The following is an 18395-nucleotide window of genomic DNA, read 5'->3' as shown; positions in this document are numbered from 1 at the left end:
CATTAATTAATTTTTAAGCCTTCATGCTGAAATGCAATACCGAAGTCCGGCCTTCGTCGAAGATTGCTTGGCCAAAATTTCAATCAATTTGATTGAAAAATGAAGGTGTGACAGTGCCGCGCCGCCTCAACTTTTACAAAAAGCCGGATATGACGTCATAAAAGACATTTATCGAAAAAAAGAAAAAAACGTCTGGGGATTTCATACCCAGGAACTCTAATGTAAAATTTCATAAAGATCGGTCCAGTAGTTTACTCTGAATCGCTCTACACACACACACGCACAGACAGACAGACACACACACATACACCACGACCCTTGTCTCGATTCCCCCTCTATGTTAAAACATTTAGTCAAAACTTGACTTGACTAAATGTAAAAAGGCAGATTCATCAAAATACTTGAAACTGAGAGAGAGAGAGAGAGAGAGAGAGAGAGAGAGAGAGAGAGAGAGAGAGAGAGAGAGAGAGAGAGAGAGAGAGAGAGAGAGAGAGAGAGAGAGAGAGAGAGAGAGAGAGAGAGAGAGAGAGAGAGAGAGAGAGAGAGAGAACACACACACGCACACTTTCTATGAGCTTCTCATCCACCCAACAGCACATCGACCAGTAAAATATATTTTTAGATAACTTTATTCAGCTTCATCTTTATCCAAGCTGAATGATAACTGGTTATTACTTGTTACATTCATGTCCAAGTTTAATGCACAAGCTTCATTCACAACCATTTCTTGACAAAGTAAGGTATTTTGGTCTGTACATTTTAGCAAATAGTTTGCAACCACACACAATACAAGATGCTCTCATTCTCACCTTTATCAAATGTACTACATCAAAGCAGCTACAAAAGGAAGGAAATGGGTTGCCGTGAACAGAATAAAATAATCAGAAAAAAAATCCATACTGTTCATAAGTTTGCTTACTGTTACCTTATCCATGACTTTACCCCTGACCAAACGCATTGCTTTCTTGAAAGATCAGCCAATGCATTTGATATGAGATCCTTCCAGGTAAACCTTATACAAAAAGTTTTAAAAAACTGTCCAGAAACTAAATATATCTTTAGGAGTGTACATTTGTATTACTGCAAGTCCACAGGAGCACTTCATGAGTTCTGTTAAGTCATTAAAAAAAATGCTAACCAGTGGTAACACACCCCCTAGCTGCCTCCATTTAAGACCACAGCAAATCTGAGAAAATCAGGTCTTAAAAAGGAGGGATAGTAACAATGAAGTTAAGTTTACAGAGCTTAGGATGTCTAAGAAAGTAGTTTCTTCAAATGCGGGGGGGGGGGGGGGGGGGGGGGGGTCTTAAAATTAAAATGGTGGGTCATAAAAGGGGGTTCCCGTACTGGATTCTGGTTAATCTGCATTAATTTGCCCAAGTCAAGTAACATTTGTAACACATACAAGTTTTGATTACATTATTTAAAACATCTAACATACTGTCACATTTGCTAAAGTTCTAAAATCTACCTCTGATGGTAAGTCATATTATGGTGCATAAATAGAAACCACTTAAGCTTCTCTGCAAGCTAGATACGTTTTAAAGCTGAGCTCTAAGTACTTGTATCCCAAATAACAAAAAAAAGGTCAATGCACCAAACAATTTTACATTAAAAACAAAACGAGACAGACTTTCTTTCTTTATTTGGTGTTTAACGTCGTTTTCAACCACGAAGGTTATATCGCGACATCGCGACGGAGGGAAGGGGGAAGATGGGATAGAGCCACTTGTCAATTGTTTCTTGTTCACAAAAGCACTAATCAAAAATTTGCTCCAGGGCCTTGCAACGTAGTACAATATATTACCTTACTGGGAGAATGCAAGTTTCCAGTACAAAGGACTTAACATTTCTTACATACTGCTTGACGAAAATCTTTACAAAAATAGACTATATTCTATACAAGAAACACTTAACAAGGGTAAAAGGAGAAACAGAATCCGTTAGTCGCCTCTTACGACATGCTGGGGAGCATCGGGTAAACTCTTTCTCGTCCCAACCAATATGGGACTCCCCCTAACCTGCGGGGGGTAACAGGAGACAGAGGGAAAAAAACTTCATGGAGAAAACCAAGTAAAGAAACAAAAATAAAAAAAGACAACCAAGGAAAATTCGATACAACAACAACAAAAAACGAACCAACCAGTGATAGAAATAAAATTTAGAATCAAAAACTAACAATCATAGCTAAATGGTAAGTTAAAAAATAATGTATATATCTAAATCAAAGATAGGAAGAAAAAAAAAGTGTTCACTTCCTTATTCGGTCAGATCCTTGCTTCACATTGCATTTACACAAACAAAAAAGTATACTTTTTCAAATCTACTAAAGGCAGTGTACAGATTTGCAAGCTAATACCATATACTTTTCACTAATTATGAATGGTTACACATAATTTTACTTACTTTCAACATGAAAATTCAATGATTTCTCAGGCACAGAAGAATGTTTCATGAATAATAATGCACAAATGACAATTAAATGCAAAAGGGCAAAAACTTACGTCCTCCACGTTTTGCATTTGTTTGGTGAAGAAAATTGGCAAATTATGATAAATATAAATCATACAAACGATGTCATATTATTTTAAATGCTTTTCCAAATGTTTATTCTCCTTCATTTTCGTATGATTTAACAATAACATAAATACAATTATTTAACAGCTAGACATTACAAATCTACATGACTGTCTGTTAAAAATAATATTTTCAGGTTGTTTATTGTTTTCAATCCTCACAATTTCAATGTGTCCATTAGGATTTGTTTGTTTGTTTGTTTGTTTGTTTATTTGTTGCTTAACGTCCAGCCGACTACGCAGAGCCATATCAGGACGAGGAAGGGGGGGATGAAGGGGGCCACTTGTCAAGCGATTCCTGTTTACAAATGCACTAACCCATTACTTGTGTCCCAGCAGGCTTTAGTAAAACTAAATTAATACCTACTGGAAGATTACCAGTTTCCAGTATGTTAAAATAGGCTTAACCAATCTACTGCTGGACTTACATCAGAACACTAACAGACTAAACTATACATGAATCGCGAGACAAGCGGCAAGAGAAGAGATTTTTGGAAAAAATACAGGTGAATGAGCAAGAAGGCAGAAAAAAGAAAAGAATTCATGAAGAAAAAGAGAGCATGACAGGAAAGAGGAACCAAAAATCTACCTAACAGCAAACTAGAAAGCTCCTGCGGTTCCAAAAACAGGAGGGGCCTTTAATTTCATAACCGCAGTGCCCCACTGCGGGAGTCCATTAGGATAATTTCTTGAAAAGTGAAAAAGAAAATTATATTGCTAGTATTGCATTTTTTGCACTGCCTACTATTTTTTCTCAGGACATTCTAAATTATTTGTGAACAAAAAATAACATTTTCCCCCTCATAAATAATCACTTTTTCAGTACATATATCACAAATTCAAACAAATATGTCAGTCAATGTTTCACATGGCAGCTATGAAATAACATAAACCAAAAGGTTTCCAATACACTGGGGATAATTAACCATTTAAATACAAATCACATTTCATGAACAGCAAAAGATGTCTTTCTTTCTTTATTTGGTGTTTAAACGTCGTTTTCAACCACGAAGGTTATATCGCGACGGGGAAAGGGGGGAGATGGGATAGAGCCACTTGTCAATTGTTTCTTGTTCACAAAAGCACTAATCAAAAATTTGCTCCAGGGGCTTGCAACGTAGTACAATATATTACCTTACTGGGAGAATGCAAGTTTCCAGTACAAAAGACTTAACATTTTTTACATACTGCTTGACTAAAATCTTTACAAAAATGGACTATATTCTATACAAGAAACACTTAACAAGGGTAAAAGGAGAAACAGAATCCGTTAGTCGCCTCTTACGACATGCTGGGGAGCATCCGGTAAATTCTTTCTCGTCCCAATCAATATGGGATTCCCCCTAACCCGCGGGGGTTAGCAAAAGATGTGCATAATTTACTTTAATAACATTTGCAAAGTAAGATTCATATTCTTTTTAACTACTGGATTACAATATCTGAAGGTTATTCTCTACACTAGAAAAGCAGTAGCTTTTTGGTTTTCCACAAAAAGAAAAAAACGTACTTCAAGTTGGTCCAAACATGTCCAGGAATTCATGTTACAATCAACTTATCAAGCACTGTGTGGTCCATATACAAATACAAATCAGCGTAACTTTTCTACACAAATAATCATACAAACTGCAATCATTTGCAACTATCCACAACTAGTTGAAGTCATGCCTTCATATCTACCACATTCTGGACGCTATTTTAACTGTTTTTGTGTAAGGAATATCTATACAGTATTCTTGCAATGAATCTAGAAAGTGCTGACCCTGTTATTGATACATTAACTACAGTATTGTTTTCCATGAAAGGCATTGATGTAAGTATGTAAATGTGCAAAAAGCATAAAATATTCACAAAATATTACCCTAACAATGAAGACTGCTTCACACCACAAAAAAGAAGAAAAGAAAAAAAGAAGAAAAAAAAAAAAAGAAAAAGAAAGGAAAAAAAAAAAAGAAAAAGAAAGGAAAAAAAAGAAAAGCTGATCAGGAAGATGACACTATACATATTCATAACTGCTGCATAGGAATTTGTTCAAAAGGCAAGTATTTTACAGCAATTAACATGTCAAAACTTTGTAACGAAAAAGGAAAAGGAAAAGCAAAACGGCATATGTTCTGTATATTGAATGGACATGTTCTTAGCATTAAACACACACACACGCACGCACGCACGCATGCACGCACGCACGAACACACACACACACACACACACAGAGGCACACACTGGGTCCAACGTGCCCACTCAAAAAGTTATCAAACAACAAATTATTTATGCAGAATTCGTCAACAATTTGAACATGAAAGCAACTAGGCACAACAGTACGTTTCAACGCTAAATACAATTGATTACAATTTACATGTATCACACATCAAAGACAACTGCTTGCACACAGGGCTGTTTTTTTTTTAACAACTATCAAGTTTAAATGCAGGCATCATCTTTTAAGTCCAAAAGCATTCATAAAGAACATATTGTTCGTCTACAAACAAACAAAAAACAGAAGGAAAAAAAAGAAAAAATCACACACAAATGTTCACAAAGGTTTTAGTGAAACTAATCTATGTGACCTTCTCAGAGATGATCTGATTACAACTGTATGTTTACTCATTCTGTTACTTTTTCCATATCTTGTGCAAAAATGAATGGTTTGATCACATTTATTTTTGTTTATTAATTTACATTAATTAATGTGTGGAGAATATATCTATATGCCTCCACGCTGTGTTAAAGCACCAAGGTGTGAATGCAGAATATACCACATTTGTGCCTTTTACTCCTTCCAAAATAACGGTCTACTTTGGAAACGTTGGGCGTATTTTTAGCCCCTGAAAAACAAATCAACTCAGCTAAAACTTAACACTTTTGGTGAGGACTCTCCTCTTAACAATTAATGAACAACAATCAAAAGAATGGAAACCAGTATGCATATTTTGTAAGCATTCCAACTGCACATACAGGTATTGCAAATTACTAAGAAAATGCTTTTCTTAAACCACACACAAGTAAACACCTGCACAAGACTATTGCATGACACTGTTGCAGCTGAATTGTTTTTCTTGGTCAAACGAAAACATGCGGCAATAATCCATGTCAATGCTTTCTCGATGATTTGATAAAACTACCTGATCAACAAAAAAATAATAATTGCCTTCTCATTACACAAGTGATTTTATCCCTTAAACATTAACTAGTCTGAGATGCAACATTCCATGGAATTTCCTTTTCATGTTATTTGGATGAACACAATATTATTTGGTTTGGTCATTAGTTTACATTGAAGATTACAAAGAAGCAATATTTGTATCTTCTACATTTACATATTTTGTATTGCGTAGCTTTGTGTCAATATAAGTCACCAAATTAACACTTTCAATCATAGATATACAGCAACAAATAATCTGATGGCAAAATGTATAATGCAGTCTGCTAAAGTGACAAGCAAGAAATGATTATAAAAGGGTATGCCATGCACACGTCAAGCAGCAAATTGTCCACTTTAGCATAGCTTAATGTATACTTTTGAAGTTCAGACACACCGCAATTAACTGCATAAATGCACACACCTGACCTTGACCCAAAGTTGTCTGTCTTCAAGGTCATTTCATTCTGGCACAAAGCTTTAATTGTCTCTGTCTGGCTGCTGTCAGAACCCGTCACAGATTATCAGTCCAACCAAAACAGTAAAAAAACCACATAACTTCCAGTTTCACAAAATCTTTAGCATTATAGTCCCTCTCACTCCTGTAGCAATTAATGCTGCAGAAAAATTCTACCAACATCTTTGTTTCTTCTGACATCAAATTCAATCCAAGCTTGCATGCATGCATGCATGATCCAAGGAATATAAGTTGCAGCCACAAATTAAGAGTGGATACAACTGCAGTTCTTCCAAAGTAAGAAGGCTGAAGTACTCCATCCACTTCACAATTTGATTTGATTTGCTTGGATGCCAGATCCAATCCAAGAACACACTAGTTGCTGCATCCGGTCATACACAAATCAAAATCAAGACTGATACTCCGGACTTGTTCGAGCAGCTATACCCATGCAGGCAGCATATCCTCCAATCGGGCCTGCTGCGGGCCGAGTTCGACAAATTCATATGCTTTTTGAGAACCAAGTCATGGTTATGGCTTTCATCTTATTTTCATAATGCACATAAGGCTTTATATTTAAAAATCGCAAACACATACACTTGTATCCAGGTGTTTTGTCATGGGAAATAGTAGTGATAGATGTCACTCAGGTTCCGTGTTTGTCACAGTAATTGTGTGTGTGTGTGTGTGTGTCAGCAATCTTTTTCCTTGCTCCCCACACAGGGTACTGTATTAACATGAATACAGAGGTCACATAGTAACCTGCTAGCTTTCCTCCCGAAGCTGTGGATGTGTCCTCCTGGTTTCCTCCGTAAACATTCAATGCATATCAATTGCTTGCATCACTATATATACAAGCAACTGCTTATGTCTGAAGCAAATATAATTTCACACAGAATATGCTTCATAGGTTTCATTTGTCTTGTCTGGGTAGAATACATCCCACTTCCACTTTGAATTGTGTAACCATGGCGATTTCAATTTTAAAGCCTGTACTGGAAATCCTCTGTGTAATAAGAAGCAGGCATAATTGTCACAACTCAGGAAGTCCAATGTTATCCCGACAGCACAACAAATTGCATGTGAAGTCAAGTCTGCTTATAACCTTGGGTTGATTACACTGGGCTAGCATTATGGTCCATGTTCTCATCAAAATGGCCTCTGCTACACTGATGGGTTGATTACACTGGGCTAGCATTATGGTCCATGTTCTCATCAAAATGGCCTCTGCTACACTGATGGGTTGATTACACTGGGCTAGCATTATGGTCCATGTTCTCATCAAAATGGCCTCTGCTACACTGATGGGTTGATTACACTGGGGTAGCATTATGGTCCATGTTCTCATCAAAATGGCCTCTGCTACACTGATGGGTTGATTACACTGGGCTAGCATTATGGTCCATGTTCTCATCAAAATGGCCTCTGCTACACTGATGCAGTGTGCTCGGGGCCCGCGATAATGAGCAATCAGCGATGAAAGTTCAGTCAGAATTAAAATTCCTCTCTTGGTAATCCACACGGTCAGCTTCAAACTTTACTGAACTTTAATCCAGCTGAAACAGAAAACGAAATATCAATTTAATTACAGACGTACATCAAGGCAATGAAAAAGAGGTTTCTTTACTTGTCAAGTTTGCTTTAGTTTCACTGTTAACATGTCAAAATGAGATTTTGTACCAGATTTTTGTTTGTTTGTTTGTTTGTTTGCTTAACGCCCAGCCGACCACGAAGGGCCATATCAGGGCGGTGCTGCTTTGACATATAACGTGCGCCACACACAAGACAGAAGTCGCAGCACAGGCTTCATGTCTCACCCAGTCACATTATTCTGACACCGGACCAACCAGTCCTAGCACTAACCCCATAATGCCAGACGCCAGGCGGAGCAGCCACTAGATTGCCAATTTTAAAGTCTTAGGTATGACCCGGTCGGGGTTCGAACCCACGACCTCCCGATCACGAGGCGGACGCCTTACCACTAGGCCAACCGTGCCGGTTTTGTACCAGATCCTAACTATACTTCTCGTTTGAACGACAGTGGAACCCCCTAATGAAGACCTCCAAAACTCTGAGAAAATCAGGTCACACAAAAGGAGGGAGTCTTAAACTAAATGTATCTTTGCAGACGTCCTGATAAGAAAATCTGAAACAAAACAGGACTATTAAAATAAAATAAAATTAAACAAATAAATATTGATTACAGATATAAACGTACCTAACCTGGTTACTCAATCAATCAATCAATCAATATGAGGCTTATATCGCGCGTATTCCGTGGGTACAGTTCTAAGCGCAGGGATTTATTTATTTATTTTTTTTAATTTTTTTATGCAATATATATCGCGCACATATTCAAGGCGCAGGGATTTATTTATGCCGTGTGAGATGGAATTTTTTTACACAATACATCTGTCGCATTCACATCGGCCAGCAGATCGCAGCCATTTCGGCGCATATCCTACTTTTCACGGCCTATTATTCCAAGTCACACGGGTATTTTGGTGGACATTTTTATCTATGCCTATACAATTTTGCCAGGAAAGACCCTTTTGTCAATCGTGGGATCTTTAACGTGCACACCCCAATGTAGTGTACATGAAGGGACCTCGGTTTTTCGTCTCATCCGAAAGACTAGCACTTGAACCCACCACCTAGGTTAGGAAAGGGGGGAGAAAATTGCTAACGCCCTGACCCAGGGTCGAACTCGCAACCTCTCGCTTCCGAGCGCAAGTGCGTTACCACTCGGCCACCCAGTCCTTACTGGTTACTGGTGTGTTTTCCTTTTTATTTGATGATTAACAGAACACTGACATCTTAACAGTAGGTACATATTATTAATACAATTTGATGACTGCAGAAGATACAACTTCTATTTACTCACATACAAGGATATATAACTAAATACATGGACTATATCTATTTAAAAAAAATGAATAACAGATAAATTGATGTGCACCTTCGTGTTACATTTTGGCAAGGAAGTTGTTTAGAATCAATTTAACTGTTAGAAAGGTAATCCAATTTCATACATATATCGTATGCAATAAACAGCATGATTTTCCCTGAGACATTTGAGACTTTACAGACTTCTGTGGGAAATGTCATCTTTATTACCTTTGTCATTCCTAAGTGAGATAGCTGAACAAAATGGGACTGTTTTGATAGAAAATTGACTGTTCTTTATACTGATGTGCAAAATTGCGTTCCAGCTATTCTGATTATTTTTCGAGTGGTAGGAGGGAAGTAGAGGTGTAAATTTCAACATCTGGAAATTAGTTTTGGTAAATTTGATGTTCAAGGATGTCAGCTGCAGTCTACTTTTCACTGTACACACATTAATGTTCCATAGAAAATCAAGCTGTTTGTTTAGTGCATAGAGTTGCATAAGGAATTGAATTACCATTCCAGCTTTATCATTTGACTCTAACATCACTAGCCTTACAGAAAAAGACCTGCTAAAAAACAACGCATGTTTCGTTTCTTTTGATAAGCAGCGTACTTGAGAACTCTATGAAAAAAATCAGCAACGGAAAGATTCATTTTTAATTAAAAAACAAAACAAAAATGATAACTACAATTGAAGTTAACACTACTACAACATTTTATGTAAAATATGCACTTTAAACAGCTGCAAGATTACTAAAGAAAAGTATTCAAAGTACACTAGCAAAACTCACTTCATCTACACTAGTTGCATGAAAATGAAAGGCTTTAATTTTGTGCGTCATAAACCAGCCAATAACTGCTTAGGATTTTTCTGACTGGAACCAAAGCTTCTACCTCTTCAGTTAATTGCTATAATAGCTGTCATACAAAGACAGAAAAGCAAAAGTACAATTCTATCTACAGGGTTTTGCAAATAATAGCAACAATATCTAGAGCAAAGCTTGTACATGTATAAGTATCAAACATGGCAAATATATGTCCTTGCATGCATCCCTCTGCTATTTTGAAATGAATTCATTAGTACAGAATGTTTTTGTGAAAACTGAACTTTTTGCTGCAAAATCTCCTTGGCAGGACCATGCACTTTGAACTGTTTTCTTCTTTTGTGTAAGAATCTTGTTTGTTTGTTTGCTTAACGCCCAGCCGACCACGAAGGGCCATATCAGGGCGGTGCTGCTTTGACATTTAACGTGCGCCATGCACACACAAGACAGAAGTCGCAGCACAGGCTTCATGTCTCACCCAGTCACATTATTCTGACACCGGACCAACCAGTCCTAGCACTAACCCCATAATGCCAGACGCCAGGCGGGGCAGCCACTAGATTGCCAATTTTAATCTGTAGCTAAAGTGTGGAATTATATGAATAAAGAAAGAGAGATATCCCACCACATGTTTTGTAAATTTGACTTTGAGTCTCCTTAAAAGTGAAATTGTTTTGTTTTGTTAATAGCTAAACTTTTCATAACTAATCCTTAATTCTTGCTTTAATTTTTTTAATTTATTATTTCTACAAAATAGCAATCTCCCCACAACTTAATGAGGGTGGTGTGCATACCAATAAATATTGAGGGTTCTGTTTAATTATTTTGTTTATTAATGTTTGATTGTTTGTGTGTCCATCTTCTTCTTCGTTCATGGGCTGTGAAACTCCCATGGCTTTTACGCGTACGTATGACCGTTTTTATCCCGCCATTTAGGCAGCCATACGCCGCTTCGGAGGAGGCATGCTTGGTATTTTTGTGTTTCTATAACCCACCGATCTCTGGCATGGATTACATGATCTTGATCGTGCACACTTTGTCTTGTGCTTGCGTGTACACATGAAGGGGGATAAGGCACTAGAAAGTTTGCTAATAAGTTGACCTGGGAGATAGGAAAAATCTCCAGCCTTAACCCACCAGGCGCGGCCAGGATTCGAACCTTACGACCTTTGTCTTGGGAGGCCGGCGTCTAGCTTATCCACCAGGCCATTGCGCCCATCACGTGTCCATTTGATCTGTTGTGTTTAATCATAATAATGTGTCTCCTAATATCAGAAGCTTTGACAGGAAACAGGCTCATATCAGTCAAATTAATTAAGTTTAATTTGTAAACAGGCTTTTATTCGTGGATTCCATTGTTGTAAAATAAGCTGGTAAAGAAGAATGTATTTGTGTGCATAGTTATCTTTTAGTACAGACAATTTGTACCCAGAAAAAAAGTGTTATGCTTCTGAAACTGCATGAACTGAAGGGGGAACTGAAATAAAACAGAGACCGGTTAATTTTAAATAAATGAATAGAAACAGAACAGTGGAACAAAAACTGTGCATGTATGGGCACACCAACAAAAACTAAACATTAACCCCTTCACTGCCCACCCCGTATGTAATACGTGGTCATTTTCGGTTTGTCCTACGCCCATAACCGTATCTCATACGTGGGATTTGTGTCAACAACATTTCAGGACATTTCTGAAAACTAAATGGGAGGTAACCACTGTCCAAGTACTTGTAGGGGTTCTAAACACAGTTCTTTCCCATAGACCGTTCGGATAATGCTGTGGCAGTGAAGGGGTTAACAACTTCAGGAAAGCAAAATTAAAAACAAAACCAAAAACAAGTCCAAACTTGACTAAATGTAAAAAGAAAGAAAGGTTTGGGAAAAGAAATCCCATGGAAGAAATTATACAGGCCCCGAAAACTAGCCACGGCAACTGCATGAGTTCATCACTCAAAACTGCAAATACTTGCATCTGATCCCAACGAGCTACCGCTGACACATGCCCTGTACAACAACAACAACAACACACAGAACACAAAGGAGTTAGTAGACATTCAATCTCACTACAAGTTCACATTATTCACAAGCAAAATCAAGCAAATTCAAAATGCGCTAGAAATCATCTATGTTTTGAAAAAAAAAGTTGTTTTTATCTAAAAACACTACTATGTAATGCAGGCAAAATATCACTCAAAATGTAAGTTCTAGAAGATATAGTATCCGGACCAAGCAACATATCATTTATTTTTTTAAGGGTTACAGATGTACACGTGTATGCACATCTAAAACAGAAAAGCAAATACGGATGCACTTGGATATGCCGAAAACTATTTTGTTCTGAGTAAACAACAGTATAAACACAGCTACTACTACTAAGAGGACAGTTTAGCAAATACTGTTATGAACTACAGAACGATCTGATTTTCAGACATGCATGACGCATATCACATGAACAAAGTCAGATCTAAGGGAGAGAACAAAGAAAAGCAGCCATGAGAACTGCATTCTGCAAAAGAAAGCAATCATCCTGTGCAATTATTCAATCACGTTGCCTCTGCAGGCCAAACATTCGTCTTCTAGTGAAACAACTGTAAGCAAAGATTAGAAAGTAAAAATGAAAACGTTCCAAAGTGAGTATAAGCAGACTTAAGACCAAATTGTGAAAAATCAAATAAAGCAATGAAATATGACAATTTCTATCTGTCAAAGTCTCTTTGTCCTAGGAACCTACGGTGATAAGTGCTGTTAACTTTTGCTTGAAATGTACAAAGCACTCGTCTAAAGCATCATCTATACAATTTTGAACTTCTGAAAAGCTGTAACTTACAACTCAAAATTGACACACTCTTGTAAGATCATCTGTAATGCAATAAAGTTGGTTGTTAGAGAATTCAGACCCCCAAACAATACATAACTTTGTGTTTCCAGATATGCAAGGCAACCCCTCCCAATAAATAATGATCTATAAGGGTTCACTTCTTCTTCTTCTGCGTTCGATGTTGATAAGGGTTCACTAAACTCCACGTCAAACGTTGTTAGTTCTGTCCTAAAGGTACGCTGACTGACGTGTTACGCCTCACTGAATCTATAAGACAGATGATTAAATAAATCTCTTATTATCACCTCACAACAAACATGATTAAAACATTCGTGAATTAATCTTTTCACCTCAATCAAGAAAGAATCAAAGTTGTAAGGTCGAGAAAACCAAGACATTAGAGAAGACACAAGAAAGCGGCGCAGGGGATACAAGACACGTAGTTCCAGGAAGCGTGAGTGAGTCAATCAGGGCAGCAAGCAACGTGTGTTTACACTTCACACGACTGAAATCAAAAATCAATGCGTTTACCATCAAGATGTGAAGGGGAGAGCCGAGACCCCCGCCCCATCAAGAGGGGAGGGGGAGGTTTAAAAGTCGGCCATGTGGCTAGAAGTACCTTCGTCGTTACTGTAGCAGTTAGGACAGTGAAGCTTGTTCACCCTAACGCGAACGTCCGCTCCTTCCACGCCGTTGCCAAGCGGAGTTCGACACACGCAGCATTTGAAACACTGGGTGTGGTAGTACAGGCCCAAAGATTCAATCACCATGGCTGCACCAAAACCTGCATATGGGAAAACAGGTTCGATAGATTTTTCCTCCTCAGACAGACAGACAGACAGACAGACAGACAGACAGACAGACAGACAGAGAGAGCGAGAACAAAGAGGGAGACACAGACACAGACCGACAGACAGACAGACCGACAGACAGACCGACAGACAGACCGACAGACAGACCGACAGACCGACAGACAGACCGACAGACAGACAGACCGACAGACAGACCGACAGACAGACCGACAGACAGACCGACAGACAGACAGACAGACATACAGACAGGGAGAGAAGAAGAACCACACTCACCAAGCTCGTTAGCGCAGTGGGAACAACGCTGCTTGCCACTGACTCCGACCCCATTCTCTCTGTGGTCTTCAGGCGATGGCGCTCGGTGTTGAGGCGGCAGGGTCTGCGACCTGGAACCGGGCTGGTACCCGCCCTCATAAAAATAATCCGCTGGCTGATTCTGGGAGAGGTTCGGAGACCCGCTGGAAGAATAAGCGGGACTGTGGGAGGAGGGAGGGTTCAGGTCCTGGGAATAGCTGCTTCCGTTGGAGCCTCGAGCCCCGGCCGTCTTCTGAAGCAAGGTCTGTCGGAGCTGGTCGGGCATGTTGGGCGATCGCTGTGGCTGACCTGGGCCTCCCCTCCAGCGATTTCCGTGATCGTCAGTGGCCGCTTTGATGGGCCCGGAGACCTGGGCCCGGCTTGGGCCTGTGGATTGGTTGACGCGCCTCCTCTCGGCTTCCTCCACCAGCCAGTGGTCGCGAGGCCCGGAGAACGGGTTTCTGGGGGGTTCGCTGCGGCGACTGGGTGCTGCCGTCTTCTGAGGCCGGGCGTCATAGGGCTGTTGGTGGTGGGGAGGAGGGGCTTCATCGCTGATCCACTGCTCAGGATCCCGGAATTTAGCCTTGGGTACCGAGTTAAGCGAGTGCAGCTGTCCTTTGCTGGGAGCCTCGCGCCTGACAGGGCTGGAAGACACTGCCTCCTGGTGATCTGGGCGGGAGGAGAGTGAGGGGGGTTTTGCCTGCATGGGGGTGGCTTTGCGGTTCATGGCCAGCATGTCTTCGCGAGAGTACTGGTTGGGAACCGTCTGACCGCTGCTTCCGCCGCCTCCACGACCTTGCTCCTGACCTTGGGGCGGCCATTTCGGCAGGCTGGTTTGGCTGGCGGACACCTGCTGAGAAGCTCCGGCCCTCCATGACGTATTCTGCTGAGGCCTGCTGCTATTCCAGGAAGGTTCCGACCTCCGGACTCCATACCCATCTTGACCCCTGTCCGAATGCGCTCCGGGGTCGTGGCTCCTGCCTGCATGGGACGCAGCCACCTGCGGGCGACTGTCAGACCTCCTTGGCCCAGCGACGATGGTAGAGGTGTAGGCTGGTGAACCGCCACGGACCTTGCTGGTGACGGTTTCGAACTTTATGGACTCGTCGGGTGTGTTTGAGGGCCTGGAGTGGTCTGGTTGGTGTGAGTACTGAGCTTGTTGCGGAGGGGATGCGTATTGCTGTTGGTGCGAGTACTGAGCTTGTTGTGGAGGGGATGCGTATTGCTGTTGGTGCATCTGCTGGCGCTCTCGCTCTAACTGCTCTTTGGATCGTCGAATCTCCTCTTCTTGGCGTCTCAGCTTCTCCTGTGAGGGGAGAGAATGGAGAGGAAAGTTTAGCGTTGTTGTAACAGCTAGGAAACAGAAGTTTTGATTCGTGGAGAGAGAGATTGCTTCTAAGTTGTTTTTTTGAAATGATTTTAAAAAAATTATGTGATAAATGCACATTCTTGCATCAGAGATAAAGAGAGAGAGAGAGAGAGAGAGAGAGAGAGAGAGAGAGAGAGAGAGAGAGAGAGAGAGAGAGAGAGAGAGAGAGAGAGAGAGAGAGAGAGACAAGACAAGACAAAACAAAATCTTTATTATCGAGGGTAATAGATAAGCAAGAATATTGCTTTTTTACATCCAGCCCTCGCCCTAATATAGGGTCAACAAGAACAGAAAACAATATAATCAAAGAACTATCACATCAAACTTAATACATTATAACTGTATATACAGATACAAATTTAAAAAATAAATTGTCATGCTGCATTTTAAGTACAATTTCCAAGTGTCAATTTTTAACATAACTTAATTTAGTTCTGCATATTATTATAATTTTGTTTAACATGCACATACATTTTAAATGAATTGATGAACCATTCAGCACATGTTTAGTTGCATTATGTGCGACATATAATGTTTTTGGAAGCTGTCTGTGTTTGTTTTATGCTTAAGAAAAATAGGCAGTGAGTTCCATAGGACCGCACCTGAATAAAGAAGGCTTGATTTGAAAAGGTCAATTCGTGGAGTCGGTGTTATGATTTTAGTCTGTTATAGTTCAAAATAAAATTATCACGTAATGTCTCCGGTGCATATCCTGACATCAGTCCTAAAGTCTTTATGCATCATAACACCTTTATTATACATTAATCTTTTTTGAAATGGTAATACTTGCAAATTTTTATAATCAGATTCTGAAGGAGTGTGATTTGTTAGCATTATAAGCTTAACTGCTCTTCTGTGAAGACTGGCTAAAGGTTTCAAAACATTAGCACTTGCACAATCCCATAGAGTGGATGCATAATCAATATTTGACAAGATGTGATTGAAAAAAAAAACCTTTCGCGAGTGGAAATTCAAGAAATTTTTTATTTTTGATAACCGATATATTTTTTGGGAAGCAATCTTACAGATGTAATCAATGTGATCATGCCATGATAAATTATTATCAATCTTTACACCAAGGACTTTATGGTGAGACACTTCTTCCAATACTTGATTTTTAATATAAAGAGGTGGAATGCTCGATAATAGATTTTGTCGTTTCTGTCTTGTGGTTATTAGCATAAATTTTGTTTTTGTATGGTTAAGAGACATATGGTTTAACTCTGACCAATCCAGGAGTGCATCAATGCTTTCTTGCAGAGTTTTTCACAAATAATTTATGGAATGGTGACTAGAATGAATAGTAGTGTCATCTGCAAACAATTCACAGTTAGAGAGAGAGAGAGAGAGAGAGAGAGAGAGAGAGAGAGAGAGAGAGAGAGAGAGAGAGAGAGAGAGAGAGAGAGAGAGAGAGAGAGAGAGAGAGAGAGAGAGAGAGAGAGAGAGTGACTAGACAGACATTGATGGAAAGAGAAAGAGACACAGACAAAGTGAAGTAGACAGAGTTAGAACGGAGTACAGGGATTCGATAATTGGCATCTTGGAAATGCGTATCTGTTGAGTCATCACCAAATAATTTTACTTTTCTCTTCAAGGTGTGTGTATTAGCTGTAGCTCTCTTATGTTTCAGTTTATATATTTATTTATTTTTTACAAAAGTCAATACACACAAACTCCAGAAATAACTCAGTCATGTTCGCATGGGTTTTGAAAGAGTGAATACTCTGACTTTTAAGGCAAGCTTAATTTTCTCGTGTGAATTTGTCAATTCTCACCTCCTGCTGTCTCAGCTGCTCCTCTTTTTGGCGGATCTGTCTCATCTCCTCCTCCTCTCTCTGACGTCGCTCCGACTCGATCCTCGCGAGCTCCTCCTGCCTGATCTTCTCGCGCTCGGCCTCCAAGAACGCTGCGTGATCTGATGGCACAGCAAGGCAACTATAGACAGATCTAGATCAGCACTTTTCAGCACGTGTACGGGAACGTGTACGGGTAACGTCATCAAATCTAGTTTTTAAGTCACGCGTGTGCCAAGATCTGCAGTCTTGGTGGGAGCAAGACAAGTATGCATTTGGGGGCCCGGTAGCTCAGTTGGTAGAGCACTGGACTTGTGATCGGAAGGTCGCAGGTTCGAATTCGGGCCGGGACGGACACGGGTCAACTTTATGTGCAGACCCAGAGACGGAAGCCATGTCCCACCCCCGTGTCATCACAATGGCACGTAAAAGACCTTGGTCATTCTGCCATAAGTGCAGGTGGCTGAATACACCTAAACACGCAGACACCTGGGTAGCGCGACTCCGTTGCTGCTAGCTTTCCACTGGGAGGAAGTGACCCGAATTTCCCAGCGATGGGACAATAAAGTAATGAAAATGAAAAAAAAAAAAGAAAAATGAAACAAAGTGAGTCACGGGTGACGCAATATCTACACGTACGCGTACAGGTCTTTGCTACACGTTCGATCATCTGGAACACTGTATTTCTTCCCAGGTACATGTATGTGGCTAATAGTGTTTGAATGGTTTGAATGTACCCAGGCCAATCAGTGTTCCCAGTGCACTGCACATGGTTGAAATAAAAAACGCTCGCGCTGGACCCGAGTACTCTTCAGACATTCACACACACACACTCTCTCTCTCCCTCACTAGGCATTGACGTCAAAGACTTTCGACCGTGACGTAATTACGTCACTATTCTTGGCTTACGGTACCATTCGGCGGCTTTGCTACGAGTATGCCATAGTCTTGGTTGGCCGAGACCTTGCACCGTTCTATCAGACTGCCTGGCTGGCTGTTGCACCGCAAATTCCTCCCACCGCCAAGTCGTTTTTTTGTGGTTTATTTCGCATTTAGGTCCCAGGTAACATGCAAAATGATTACTTGTGTTCTAAAATGTACAGTTGATCCTCTTTCGCTCGGCCATGTGAACTGCCAAAAGAAACAAACCTGCATCGGTCTCGACTAGCATGAACTGCTGAAGTGATGACAAACAATAATAACCAACCAACCTTACGTTATATGTGAAGTCTTATATCGCGCGCGTATCTCCAGACTCGGACTCAAGGCGCAGGGATCTATTTATGCCGTGTGAGATGGAATTTTTTACACAATACATCACGCATTCACATCGACCAGCAGATCGCAGCCATTTCGGCGCATATCCTACTTTTCACGGCCTATTATTCCAAGTCACACGGGTATTTTGGTGGACATTTTTTATCTATGCC

General features: G+C 40.2%; 1 protein-coding gene across 1 annotated transcript in view; it reads right to left on the bottom strand.

The window, feature by feature from the left end:
• Positions 1–611: 611 nt before the first annotated feature.
• Positions 612–18395, bottom strand: part of LOC138969607 (trichohyalin-like) — a 68386-nt gene continuing 50602 nt past the window's right edge. Inside the window, exons 18-21 of the mRNA XM_070342465.1 lie at positions 16948–17087; positions 13786–15109; positions 13320–13484; positions 612–7725 (exon numbers count right to left, since the gene is read on the bottom strand). Coding sequence (XP_070198566.1) covers positions 7700–7725; positions 13320–13484; positions 13786–15109; positions 16948–17087 — 1655 coding nt within the window. The 3' untranslated portion in view covers positions 612–7699. The remainder of the gene's footprint in view (positions 7726–13319; positions 13485–13785; positions 15110–16947; positions 17088–18395) is intronic.

The sequence above is a fragment of the Littorina saxatilis genome, linkage group LG6, assembly GCF_037325665.1.
Source record: "Littorina saxatilis isolate snail1 linkage group LG6, US_GU_Lsax_2.0, whole genome shotgun sequence".
In the NCBI taxonomy this organism is placed as follows: Eukaryota; Metazoa; Mollusca; class Gastropoda; order Littorinimorpha; family Littorinidae; genus Littorina; species Littorina saxatilis.
The sequence above is the reverse complement of the archived record's forward strand: the minus strand, read 5'-3'. Positions and strand labels throughout refer to the sequence as shown.